General features: G+C 42.5%; 1 protein-coding gene across 1 annotated transcript in view; it reads right to left on the bottom strand.

Annotated features, from left to right (window-relative positions):
- Nucleotides 1-1,046: 1,046 nt before the first annotated feature.
- The window catches only part of CECR2 (cat eye syndrome chromosome region, candidate 2), a 63,110-nt gene continuing 50,539 nt past the window's right edge, over nt 1,047-13,617 (bottom strand). Inside the window, exons 8-17 of the mRNA XM_015564221.1 lie at nt 10,280-10,409; nt 9,809-9,846; nt 9,636-9,727; nt 9,288-9,414; nt 7,979-8,367; nt 7,054-7,182; nt 6,026-6,866; nt 3,251-4,448; nt 1,966-2,077; nt 1,047-1,155 (exon numbers count right to left, since the gene is read on the bottom strand). Of these exons, the coding sequence (XP_015419707.1) occupies nt 1,150-1,155; nt 1,966-2,077; nt 3,251-4,448; nt 6,026-6,866; nt 7,054-7,182; nt 7,979-8,367; nt 9,288-9,414; nt 9,636-9,727; nt 9,809-9,846; nt 10,280-10,409 (3,062 nt within the window). The 3' untranslated portion in view covers nt 1,047-1,149. The remainder of the gene's footprint in view (nt 1,156-1,965; nt 2,078-3,250; nt 4,449-6,025; nt 6,867-7,053; nt 7,183-7,978; nt 8,368-9,287; nt 9,415-9,635; nt 9,728-9,808; nt 9,847-10,279; nt 10,410-13,617) is intronic.

Genomic DNA, 13,617 nt, shown 5'->3' with positions numbered 1-13,617 from the left:
CTTAAAAATATGCTATTCTTTAAAAATATCTATTAATTTCAGGGCATTTTCCTTAGTTCTTTCTTTGTGAAATATTTATATAAGCCCTAACTTTGGTGGCATCTCAACTAAAATCAAATACAGAATGCTAAACAGGGAGAATCCAGTGTAATTCACTTCTAAAACTGTAATAAAGTAATTTAATACTGTAAAATTGTTTCCTATCACATATATGACAAACGATTGCCCGAAACTTGTTCTTGATAGCTATTTTAAACCACCATGACTTATTTTACATTTAAAATAAGGACTATATATAGTGAAATATTCCTAAATTCCAACTGTAAACCTATAGAATACATTTTCCCTATTCAAAGCTGTGCAATTTCTTTATTGATACTAACATATACAAACCTGAGTAGTCACTTCCACAAAATGTGATTTGTGCCAGAAAGCTTTGTGTGATGCCTTCCAGATCACAGTCCCAGCAGGCCTGTGAAGAGGATAAATCATTTTCTCTTCTAAGAAGAAAATACTCCAGTGATCCCAATTCCAGAAATTGGTTTACAGCTCTGGTAGAGCTGGTGGCAAACCAGGAAGGGCACTGATCTCCCAGTCTAAGACCTGAGCCACCAGACAAGAGGGCAGGCTGTCTTCTGGGCAGAAACTTCTAGAAGGCCGTGAGAGACTGCCTCTGAACTGAGAAACTGAATAGTTAGGGGGCAGTGGACTAAAACTCTCTTGGGCTGATTGGAAAGAAAGCCTTTACTCTTAAAGGACAGCTGGCCACTGAGGAATACACAGTGACTTATAAGAGTTTCTTTTCTACCCTCTTCTCTAGTTCCCCAAATATTCAGTGTGATGTGATTGTAAACAGATAAGGATCACTCCACTGTGGTGTGCTCACTACAGTTAGGACTTCCATTTTTTCCAGATTCCTACCCACCTTCCCAGTTTATGTACATACATTCACCATCACCAACAAAAATTATTTTAAAAGGCAGCGTGAAAATTCTGTAAACTGGACCCAGCTCCAAAGACAATACCATGAGTAGTTCCTTCCGCAGGGGGACAGGAATAAAGATCGGCGAGAATTGTTCCCCGAAATTCTCCATGTTCCAGTATTCATGTGCAGCTTTCTGTTTTCTTAGGGGTTATTTCCTCCTTGGACTAGCTCTGGGAAAAGCAAAATAAGGATGTTTTAAACAAAATTCACATTTGTGTTAATTGTTAAAAAAAAAATTAAATAAGCCAAAGACCTGTTCCTCTAATCTGGGAAAATGGCTGGATTTTGTTTCCCCATCCATTTTACTTCCAGAGGCGGCTCAGAAGTGCTGGACCTCCCACTCAAACCCTATCAGTATCTATAGACTTCGTGTACACCAGGAATGACAATGCTGCTGTGACTGACACCTACTTTGCGGAGGCCGAGGGAGAGACTTATTGAGAGAAGACTTCACGTAGAAGCTCTTAGCACAGTGCCAGGTACCGAAGCAGCACTCAAAAGTAGCTACTATTATTTTAAAACCTGAATGCCTAGACCCTCAAAAATCAAATAGGTAGAAAGGATAAAATAGGCAAGGGATATATCAAAATACATGCCAGTGGCCAGTTTGGAAAAATAAAGTTTAAATAATCTCCAAATAGCTGGTTACCTAAGTAAAGGAAAAAGGAACATGTGGCAAAAGTAGAGAAGCTACTTTCAGAGGCCTTCTCTTGATCTTTCCACTGCTGAGTCAACCTCGAGCACAAAGCCTGCAGCACTTTCTGGGAAAAGTGCCTGTCTCAATAGGACACATTAAAATATATATTTTTTCAGAACAGCAATGAAGTCATGAAAAATGTGGGGTTAGAGGTGCCGACCCAATCCACGTATAACTTAAGTCAGCTCTCCACATCAGTGGATTCCCAATGCGGATTGGGATATGTACTTCTCTCCTACCACCTGCAGGAATAAAGAAAGCTCTAATTTTTGGTGCCTCTTACCTGATCAAGAGAGAGTGTTGGGGGCTTATGTGGTGGCAGCTCTTCCTGCAATGTTGCTGGTGCTGGGGTCTTTGGGAAAGAGGACTGTGCCTGGACTGGATGCATTTGCATTCTATAGCCATGAGAGAGGAACAGTTAAGAATAGAAGGAAAAAAGATTCTTTAATCATGAAAATCTCGGGCAGCTACTGCCTTAATTATCCAGGTAATTAAACTGGAAATCATCAATACTGGGACAAAACTAGCATTATGTGCCTCTAGTCTAGGGTATGATGTAGTAAGTACATGACCACTTATTTAGTGTTTAACTGGACTGTAAACACAATCAAACAGTAAGAATTCAGAATTTGGGACGCTACATGAGAACTGGCCACGGTTCTTTGAACACAAAAGAAAACAACACAATGATAGGGTGAATGCTGTAAAAGAGACTAAACAGACATTATAACCAAGTGTAAATACATAAACATTGATTAGATCTTAAATGTAAAAAAATCAAAACAAAGAAACATAGCTATAAAAGACATTTTGGGAACAACTGGAGCAATTAGGACTCTATGTTAAATACTATTAATATCCTTTTTCTTGGGTGTGATTAATAGTTTGATATTGTGGTCCAGGACAATGATCCTTATTTTTAGGATATACATGTGGAAGTACTTAGGGATAAAGGGTCACGGTGTCTAAAATTTACTTTAGGATGGTTTAGGGAAAAAGGCAAAAAATAAAAAATAAAACAAACATATTTAGAGAGGTAGAAAACAAATATGACAAAACGTAAGTGCAGGAGAGGGTTTGGAGGTAAGGTTTCCTTAGGTTGGTGTTGGGGAGGAGACTGTAGGCTTTTAAGTTGGATAACATTTGTTTTATGATTAGGCCTCATAACTGTAACTGATAGGAGGATTAAAACCTGAATATGATGTCCTGTTGCCCTGCTGGGTTTGAGGGACCTATTTTGCCTTGGTCAGAGTATATGAACTCAGAAACAACGCTAAAGCCCTGGCCTACAGCTCACAAATGTGGCCATCATGTTTCCAGTATTAAAATGTAACTAAACAGTCACTTAAATGCCAATTCATTTTCATGAGGGGGAAAAAATGTCAAAGATAAACACCAAACTTCATGGCTAATACATTTCCATTAAGTCTCCATATCAACAATTCACATGCTCCTCTTGGTCCCAGAAGACCACTAAAGTTTATCTTTATTCCTAAGGCCATTTTTCTTTTAAAAACTATCATCCACTCCTTTTTTTCAGGGAAAAAATAAATCAAATGCAGTCTTACCCTGATGGTCTGTATGTTTCTTGAAAAGGTCCCCTTATTCCACTTCCAGTGTCTATTTGTTCCATCATTATTGTCTGAAAGTGGCCCAGGCCCTCTTCCTGACAGTGGTAGATGGGGCCCTCCTGAGAGAGGCCATTGGGCTGGGCAGCCACTGGATGGTGAGGTGGGTGAGCAGCCACAGGGGAAGAATATGCCCTGGGCTGGAGATGACTGGCCGGCTGGTGAGGTGTATAGGAAGGCCTTGTTTGTAGCATCACACCCTGAGGTGGGAAAGCAGATGAACCAAACCCCATCCCTGAACTCAGAGGTGAAGGCGGAGTCCCATAAAGATACTCGCTGGCTGATAATGAACTCTGTTGCTTGGTAGCTGCATTATGGTTGTCCAGGTCTAAAAATTCTTTGGGACTCTCTGGCCTGTGTCTATGCCAATCAGAAAAGCCCTGTGGACATGTGTAATAAGGAGTTCGCTGATAGTGATGGTAGGAAGGCTGAGGTGGTGGCTGGTAGGAATATCTCATTCCTTGGTGGGGGCGATAATGGGGAAAGACTCCAGAATGAGGGCTGTTAGAATGAAAGCCCCTCGGGGAAAAATGCTGAACATGTGATATTGAGGGTTTACTTTCTATCACAGGGCCAAGACCTTGTAGGCCTGAACTGATGTGATAATGTGTAGCTGAATTTGGGTATTCCAGGCCAGGCATGTACAAGGGAGAAAACTGACTGACAGTGCTTTCCATCAAATTGGGGTCTGCATTGGGAGGTGTAGCTGGGTTCTGTCCTGAACACGAAATGGTTTCCTGCAATGTTTTACCTCTGGGGCAGAGTGGCTTTTCTGTACCACTACCACCAAGGCCCTTCCCTTCTGATCCACAAGTGGGTACTTCAACCACCACTCCATTTTCAGGCAGAGCTCCTCTATTTGCCAGAGTGGAGAGGTCCCTCATACATCCCTGGGCTGCTGGACTGATGTAGCCACTCTCCGAGGGCCAGGTATTTTTGCCCTTTGTTGCCTGACAGTTGTTTTCAGATGCTGAGGAGTCATTTTTGAGCTCTGGGCCCTCTGCTTCCCTTTCTTGTGGCGAACTCTGCCTGGTACAGTTGGTTGGTAAGGGCGGTGTAGTGTGAGGTAGTTGTTTGAGGTATACCCCCTCTGAGGCACCAACGCTTGGTGGCTTCTCAAGCTCAGGTAAGGGATCTGCTGTAAGAAAATGGAGAACAAGAGAACAATTCAATAGCTGAAATGACCATACCAATGGAGGTAATAATGAAAAGAACATGATAAGCAGCCAGATAAGGGGAGTCAGGGTTGAGGTGGATGTGTGGTCATTTAAGCCTCAGCTAGAAAATTTGAGAGTCCCTGAAAGGAGTCACAATGTTGAGACCCTTGCACAGGAGGCAAGACCCTTTCGTAGACCAGGAGGCAAGATCTAGCAACTCTACAGCTACTCAAAAGGTTTGCCAAATAATGGAGATGTTCTTGCCTTCCTCTTCCTGTGTTGTCACCGACAGATTAGTAGACCGGTGTGAGATGATTCATGGCTCATGGACTCCCAACTAGATGCATGCGGAATACGGCAGGAGGGTATGGTTGTTACTAGAATTGTAGACCAGGCTGGGAAGCTCTAAAACTTGACACAATGAAAAGACCAGGGAATGATGGCTCACAGGAGGCCAGTCCCTAACTTGGGCCTATCAGAGCATAAGCTCCACAGTGACTTTATTTTGTTCCCCACCATACCCCTCAGTATTTGCACAAAACGGGAATCAATATTTATTGAATGAATGAAAATACCTTATTAAAAAAACACTTTAAAAATTGATTTTAAAGAGAGAGGAAGGGAGAGGGAGAGAGAGAATCATCAATATGAGAGAGAAACATTGATCGTTTGCCTCCTCCACATACCCTGACTGGGTATCAAACCCCACAAGGCCTTTCGGTGAATGAGACATACTCAACCAGCTAAGCCACTCTGGCCAGGGGAAATCTCACTAGTCTTCATTCTCAGTAGATATTGGTATGTGTCCAGGGAATAAAAGGATAGAAATAATTAGACTTTAAGTAAAATATTGAAAACTTATTTCATAATGATAAACTTTCAGGACAAGAAATTTTAAAGGCAGTCTGATGTCATGATTAAAAATGCAGATGCAGCCCTAGCTTGTTTGGCTCAGTGGATAGAGCGTCACCCTGTGGACTGAAGGGTCCAGGGTTCGATTCTGATCAGGGCATATGCCCGGGTTGTGGGCTTGATCCCCAGTAGGGGCAGCCAATCAATGATTTTCTTTCATCATTGATGTTTCTATCTCTCCCTCCCCCTGCCTCTCTGAAATCAATAAAAATACATTAAACAACAACAACAACAACAAAAAACTGTGGATGCTGGATCCAGTCTGTCTGGGTTCGAGTCTCAGTTCCACCACTTACTAGGTAGATCAGAGCAAATCATCTACTATCTTTGTGTCTTGGATTTTCCATCTGTAAAAACAAGACTAATTATAGTAGCTATCTGGAAGGCTTGTTCTGAGAATTAAATGAGTTAATATATCTAAAAGCCTCAAAAAGAGTGCCTGGCATTCATCTATGTAGTGATCACTATTGCCAGTAATCCTTTTGGATCTTTGGATCAAAAACAATACCACGATTGGCCCAACCATGAGTAGTTCAAGAAAAAGAGGCTGAAAATCAGTTTATATTTGGCTTGATATTGTGTAAAAGGATTATTCATGAATGAACTGCTTATAGGGGCAGAAGTCAAATAAAAGTGACTAAATTACCTTGGTCATTTTCAGGCTCTTCTATTTCACTGTTATCCTGTGTCCTCCCAGGGTTCCCCAAGGCAGGCTTGGGGGCTGACACACTAACTGATGCTGAGTGAGCTCCCTGTGGAAAAGGGCCAGGTAAATGTGGGGGAGCAGGCTGTCGGGGGTGGTAAGGCACACCGGGCAGGCAAACACGTGAGGAAAGCTGCTGCATGGCGATCATCTCTGGGCTGTCCATCATGGAGTCCCCTCCTTGCACCCCTCTCAGAACCTGGGAGGGTGCTCCAAACAGGGGACTGGGTGCTAGAGGTGGCTGTAACCGATGCCCACCGGATTTACAGTGCGGTCGCATGTACCCTGAAGAAGGAATGCCATGAGGTAGAAAGCTTGATTGTTCAGTCCACTGGTTTGGAGGAAGAGGTGGTCTCATCACTCGGAAATCCATCATGTGACCAAGAGTGTGAGGCAGGTGGGACGGTCCTGGCCCCATGAGGGGCTTTTCATCTGGCCCTAAGAGTCTTGGGTTTGCTGTACTGTGGTTCCCATTCCAGACAGCAGGGTGTACTCGATTCAGGTATTTGTATGATCGGTACATGTGGCTGGGAGGAATTTCTGAGCTTTCAGGAAAGTCTGGGGGTCGGGCTGGAATCCCTCCAGGCCTGGGAGGAATAAATCCTGGCTGGAATTGAGTTGGGGGATACATATTTCTATCCTGACTGGGGCCACTCATTTGCCCAAGAGGCAAGGAACCAGGATGTGATCCCATGTTAGAAAGGTGCCTTAACCCCCCACACATTTGCTTCTCTTCGGGCATGCCCAGCCTGGGTCCTCGATGCTTGTTAATTCCAACTGGAGGCTGGTAACAAGAAAAGAGAAGATAGTGGCATTCACCAGACCCATAGAATCAGGTATCCTTTGTAATGTGCTTCATCTATAGACTCTATAGAATAGGAGATGATAATAAATTTAACCTGGTTAGACACTGCATTTCTAGAAGTTACCTTGGAGACTCTATACCTCCAGGTCATGAGCAGGTTGCTTACCTGCAAGGCAAAAGGTGGATGCTGCTGCGCAGGCTCCCCGGGGTGTGGTTCTGGGACTCTTGAGGAGACATATACATTAGCAGGACCTGACCCTCGAAGATGGCCAAATGTTCCAGGTACTGCTGGCCTCTGGAGGGTATTGAGTAAAGGCAAGGAGTGGGGATGGGGAAAGAAAGCATAAACATTAGAAAGAAAATAAGGACTTTCCTGAAGATGAACATAATAGACCCACCACAGAGAACCAAGGAAGGGAAGAATGGTGGCACATGGGCTCACCCAGAGCAGGACGAGCTCCAGAGCCCATAGCACTTTCCCTCTCTAGGCGAGACAAACTTGTGTTTATCTTTTTCATTATTGCCCCTGCACTGCCAGGAGCCTTTTTAGCTAATATCCCACCCAAATTGTCCCCCATAATGAAATTTTAATATCAAAGATAGGCTGTATACCCTAAGTATTGTATTTTTTGTTTTTTTTTTTGTTTGTTTTTTTTTTTAGTAAATCCTCACCTGAGGATATATTTGTTGATTTCAGAGAAGGAGAGGGAGGGGGAGAAACATTGATTGGTTGCCTCCTGTATATACCCTAAGGATCAAACTCACAACCTACCAGGTATGTGCCCTGACTGGGGATTGAACCCAAGACCTTTATTTGGTGTACAGGGCTGGGGCTGTACCTCTGTGCTTTATACATAATAAGACTTGAGATATTTTTATTCAATTTCCCCCCCATGTTGATATAATGTGTGGTTCAAATGATTAAGAGACAGGATTTAAAATAAAGGAAGAATAAAGGAAGGACAGATGAGGGGAGAAAAAAGCATCCATATACAGCAAAATTATCACAGAAGAGGAGCCATTTGAAAAGGCTTTACTTTCCTCTGAATTCACCAACTAGGAGAAACCTCAGCAGAATTTCTATTTCTTACCAGCTGGTTTAAAAGGGGTGCCTGGTTGGGCATCCCACCATAATGCAGGGGACGAGGAAGGCCTTGGTTACTTGGTGTGCCCACCTCCTGAGGGAGCTGTGTAGAGCTGCCGCTCTGACCAGCCTCAGAGGAGAAAGCTCTGTGTGCAGGTGGCAATGATTTTCCTCCATTCTCCACAGGCTGCTGTTTCCTGCTGGGCCCTTCGGAGTCCCTGGAGCGGGTGCAAATGTGGCTTCCACCACTTCGCCCAGCCCGACTCCGTCTCTTCTCCCGCTTTTCATCCTCTCTGATCCAAAATTCTTCATCTGTGTCTCCATCTTCGCCGGGAAAATGCTTCATCATTGCCCGATGGAAACACCTCTCTAAATTATCCGACATTTTGGTATACTCTATAGGAAGACACAAGAATTGCCCTCCAGCTACAGTTTTTATAGGCAACAAAGACAACTGTCCTACGATAAACAAAAGATGCTATTGGGGCAAACTGAGTTTCTGTCCTACGAGGCTCTAGGCTGCATGGCTAACAGTGACTCTAGAACCATTACACTAAGCCAGTAAAAATATTAAATATAATCACTGAATCTGTTTAGGTTTTAAACTAAGGCACTCTGAGCCACTGCATAAATTACTCCAAGTTCCCATACCTAACTCATATATACCCATAGACAGCTAATCAAGTATGCTTCCCAAGATGATTTAAGAATCAGCTCTATCTAGGTAGAGTTATCATCAGTGGTACACTGTGTTAAGGAGGCACAGTACAAACTGGACCTAAACTGGCCTGTAGAAGAATGAGAAATAACCTGAGCCTAGTTGCCACCAGCTACACTCTCCTATTGTGTGAGATAGGAGAGAATTCCTGACACATACTGTTTAAGTGGTTAGAATGGCCAATCCCAAGGCTTTTAATACACATTCTTTTAATAGTCCTAAGGAAAGGTCTAAATCACCAGTGTGTGTGTGTGTGTGTGTGTGTGTGTGTGTGTAGATGAGGTTTATTCTCTCTCTCTCTTTTTCTAAAATATATTTTTATTGATTTCAGAGAGGAAAGGAGAGATAGAAATATCAATGATAAGAGAAAAATCATTGATCGGTTGACTCCCGCACACACCCTGCTGGGGATCGAGCCCGCAACCCAGGAATGTGCCCTTGACTGGAATTGAACCTGGGACCCTTCAATCCGCAGGCTGACACTCTATCCACTGAGCCAAACCAGGTAGGGCCAGATGTATATTTCTAAAAGGCATTTTATTCTTGGTTACAACAGTTCAGCTACTGTGCATCCAGAGCAAACCCCTGCTCCACTTACCACTACTTTCCCCATTATATTTTCGACAATTCCTGAACATTGTCTTCATGTCATTTACAAATTCCTCCTTGGTACAATATAAACCCCCATTTAGTTTCTTCTCCATGCTTGAAATATCCATTGGTACCTAAAACAGGACACATTTAATTACAATATGCTGGAGAAAACATCTCATAACCCATATGAGGCAAAGGAATCATGCTGTTCTGAGTTGCTCAACAGCCTGGTATACAATCAGCAACCCGGACCCTCAAGGAACAATAAACAAACTCAAGCAAAACACAACAACAAAGAGCAAGAGCAAAACAAACATCACAATAGGTGTAACTGTATAGTAGGTTTAGCTACCTTAATAATCTGATAATAGTTTGGGGCATAAGATTCATCCACAGGTTCTAAAAAGGGCCAGGAATCCTTGTGAGCCTTTACCACATCTAGAACTGAGAGCCAAAGAAGAGAGCTTAATACACTCACATAGGAGTACTTTTATAAAAAACACAATAGTTAAGAATGGAACTGACCTTTATACATAGCAGTGAAATCATCATCCAACTCAAAGCTGTAAATCATAAATAAAAAATTAATAGTAACTTTAATCTCTAACTCTCTTAATTCAAACACAGACATAGTTGGTTGCACCAAGTTTTGGAATAGATCCAATAATTTTTATTAATAATAAGTTTGTAACAGTGGTAACACTCCAGAAAATAATTATGAAGATGAGGGTTAGCACAGATGACACAAAACTTTATTATCATTATGTTAGTTATGTAATAGCACAGTATTTCCCAGGTCTTATTTTACTCTAATGAATATTTATGATATAAAGAATAACCCCAAAAAGCATAAAATAGAATGAGAAGCTCATGAAGATGGAATATTACCTAACACAGAGTCTTGTTTTAAGGATTAAATAAGAGAGTACTTAGCACAATGCCCAAGTGCTTAACAAATGTTACAGGTTGCTACTGTTAGTACCATTAAATACTCACAGGTCTTTAGTCTTTTTTTCTTCCCTCATGGGGGAATTAGGGTCCAGGTGGGAAAGCTCTGGGGGGAGCTCCTTGCCTTGAGCCAGCAGCCATGCCCTTTCTTCCCTGAGCTTTCTCCTCTTAGCTCGGTCTACAATGGACACAAAGCATCATGGTACAAGTGAGTTAAGTAAGTACTCTCTACTTAAGAAGTTGACTAACTATCCTTATCATTGTGGAGAAGGAAGAAATAAAGATCACAAAGTAGTATCATTGAAGTCACCTGTGCTTCCTTTGCCAGTTTCTTTTTGGTAATTAGGATGATTCTATACATGGAATACTTTATGAATAATAAAAACAAGTGAGACTGTTTCATCTTAGTCATACTGAGTTCAAGTTGAGTGATGAGGGTGGTAAGGCAAGCACTTGAATGTGGAACGGGAAAAGAGCAAGGCTGAAGAATAATGAAATTAGAAGAAAAAGAAAAAAAATAGAAGACCAAATGAGGGATTATCCTTGTCACTACCAGAGGTCTTTTCTTTTTCCTCTCTAAAAAGCAACATACAGTGCTGGCTTGGTGTGGCTCAGTTGGTTGAGCGCTGTCCCATGCACCGAGCTCCTAACCACTCACCTGCCTGCCTGGCTGATCAGCTGTAACTGCCCCCTCCCCCCCCGCCTGCCTGATTGTTCCCAACTGACCCCCCACTGCCGGTCCAGCGACACCCCTCCACGCCCCCCTTCCCCCTGGCCATGCCCAGTTCAATTCCCAGTCAGGGCACATGCCCAATAGGAGGTATATACGGGGCAGCCGATTGATGGTTCTCTCTCATTGATGTTTCTCTCCCCTGTCCCTTTCTCTTTTTAAAAATCTAAAAAAACATATTAAAAAACAAAAAAAGTAAGATATATTTTCAGGGCCAGACCCTCAAATCAAACACGTACAGGATTTTATATGCATCTACAAGTTCTTAAGGTTTACAAAGGCAACCATGCACATCCATTGTCTTTGCTCTTCAACCAATCCCCACACTGGCAGCTGACCTCTACCAAGTCTGGCTGGGAACACGGAAAAAATGCCAGCTAGAAATGGCATAGAACTGGGAGGCAGGTATGATTTTTTTTTTTGGCTCATAGCCATGTCCATGGGGCACTCGATGCCAGTAGGGAATCGGAAGGTCACGAGAAAGAGAAAAGCAAAGGGATGAAGAACAATTTCAGACACAAAAACGGAAGGGAGAAGCCAGGAGAGATCTTGTTTTCTTCCCTAAGGGATAGGCCCCATGTCTTCCATTGCTATCAGTGTGACATGATTCTGCAAACAGTGTCTTCCTTATTCCATTTGACTTGTGTTTCTGTTCCTACATTACTTTTATTTATAAACTTAGAGTATTTGCTTTAATTAATCAATGGCATTTTGCTGTCAACTTTAAAAATTGTTTTGGTTTGTTTTTAAAAAGAGAATGGCTTCAAGATTAAAGAAATATATAACTACACTAATGAATTACCCATGCATCTACCAAACCGTCAAAGCTTAACATTTCCACCTTAACTTTAATACAGTATTTCTCAACTTAATAATCCTTTTCTAGTCAACTGCAATTTTTTTTTTTGTAATTTATAACAATAGTAGAGGCCCAGTGCATGAAATTTGTGCACGTGTGTGTGTGTGTGTGTGTGTGTGTGTTCCCCTCAGCCTGGACTGCAAGAGGGCACAGGCCAGCCCAAAGGACCCTGTAGGTGCATGATCAGGGCAGGGGAGGGACACGGGAGGTTGGCCAGCCGGGGAGGGACCGTGGGAGGGCTCAAGTGTATGTCTGGCCTGTCTTGCTCAGTCCCAATAGGCCGGACCCCAGCAGCAAGCTAACCTACTGGTCTGAGCATCTTCCCCCTATTGGTCAGTGCATGTCATAGTGAGCGGTTGAGCAGTCTTAGCATATCATTACCATATTATGCTTTGATTGGTTGAATGGATAACTGGACACTTAGCATATTAGGCTTTTATTATATAGGACTAGAGGCCCAATGCATGAAATTCGTGCATGGGGCTTGGCCCCACTGCCATGGCCTTTGCTGCTGCAGCAGCTGCTTCTGCCTCGGCCCCCTTAGCTTTGTCCAGAAGGACATTCGGTCTAATTAGCATATTACGCTATTATTATTATTATAGGTTATAATGATGACCATTCTTTTAAAAAGCCCTCTTATGCATATGCATGAAAGACCTCTATGATACAAATCCAGAAGTACAATTGCCAGATAGAGAAGTAAAGTGGGGCCTTGACTTACAAGTGTCCCGACTAACGAGTTTTTTGAGATACGAGCTGTCTCTCAGCCGATTTTTTTGCTTTGAGTTGCGAGCTAAAATTCGGGTTACAAGCCAGCTTCAGATACCCCACCGCTAGTTGGTGCAGCGAACGTCACAGTGAACGCCACAACATCAGCCCAGCATCACGTGTCTCACTCGTTCACTTTAAGATTTGACATGCAAGTAATTTGAGTTATGAGCTTCGTCACAGAACGAATTAAACTCGTAAGTCAAGGCCCCACTGTATAGAGGTTAACTTTATTAGGCATTGTCAAAGTGCTATAGCTATTAAGGGTTATAGTTATTTTTTCAATAGTGATTTTAGTTACCTCACCCTCAGTTGGTATGATAAAAGTTAGCATTTTGCCAAACTAACGAGTATGACATGGAATTTTGATGGTTTCATTTTTTTGTGTGTGTAAATCCTCACTGAGGATATTTTTCCACTGATTTTTAGAAAGTGGAAGAGATAGGGAGAGACAGAGAGAAAAATAGCTAAGTGAGAGAGACATCGATTGGCCACCTCTTGCACTGGGATTGAGCCTGTAACCAAGATCCATGCCCTTGACCAGAATCGAACCTGGGACCCTACAGTCTGTAGGCTGTCATTCTATCTACTGATGTTCTCACCAAATCTTTGCTTTATTCCAAACTGGCTAGGGCTCATTTTCATTTTTCTGATTCAAATGATAATGAACAAATTTTCAGTTTATTGGCCACTAAGCAACCCTCTCCTGTGAATTTCCTGCTTGCCTACTTTGACCTTTTTTCCCTGTGGATTTTGGAATTTTTTTAAAACATATTTTTACTGATTTCAGAGAGGAAGCGAGAGGGACAGAGATAGAAACATCAATGATGAGAGAGAATCACTGATCGGCTGCCTCCTGCAAGCCCCTCACTGGGGATCGAGCCCACAACCTGGGCACATGCCCTTGACCAGAATTAAACTCTGGGTCCTTCAGTTCACATGCTGATGTTCTATCCACTGAGCCAAACTGGCTAGGGTGGATTTTGGAATTCTTACTGATTTGTATAAGTGCTTTAAATAATCTTTTTG

This window comes from Myotis davidii, unplaced genomic scaffold (assembly GCF_000327345.1).
Source record: "Myotis davidii unplaced genomic scaffold, ASM32734v1 scaffold961, whole genome shotgun sequence".
Classification (NCBI taxonomy): Eukaryota; Metazoa; Chordata; class Mammalia; order Chiroptera; family Vespertilionidae; genus Myotis; species Myotis davidii.
Note: the sequence above shows the minus strand (reverse complement) of the source record. Positions and strands in the feature narration are given on the sequence as shown.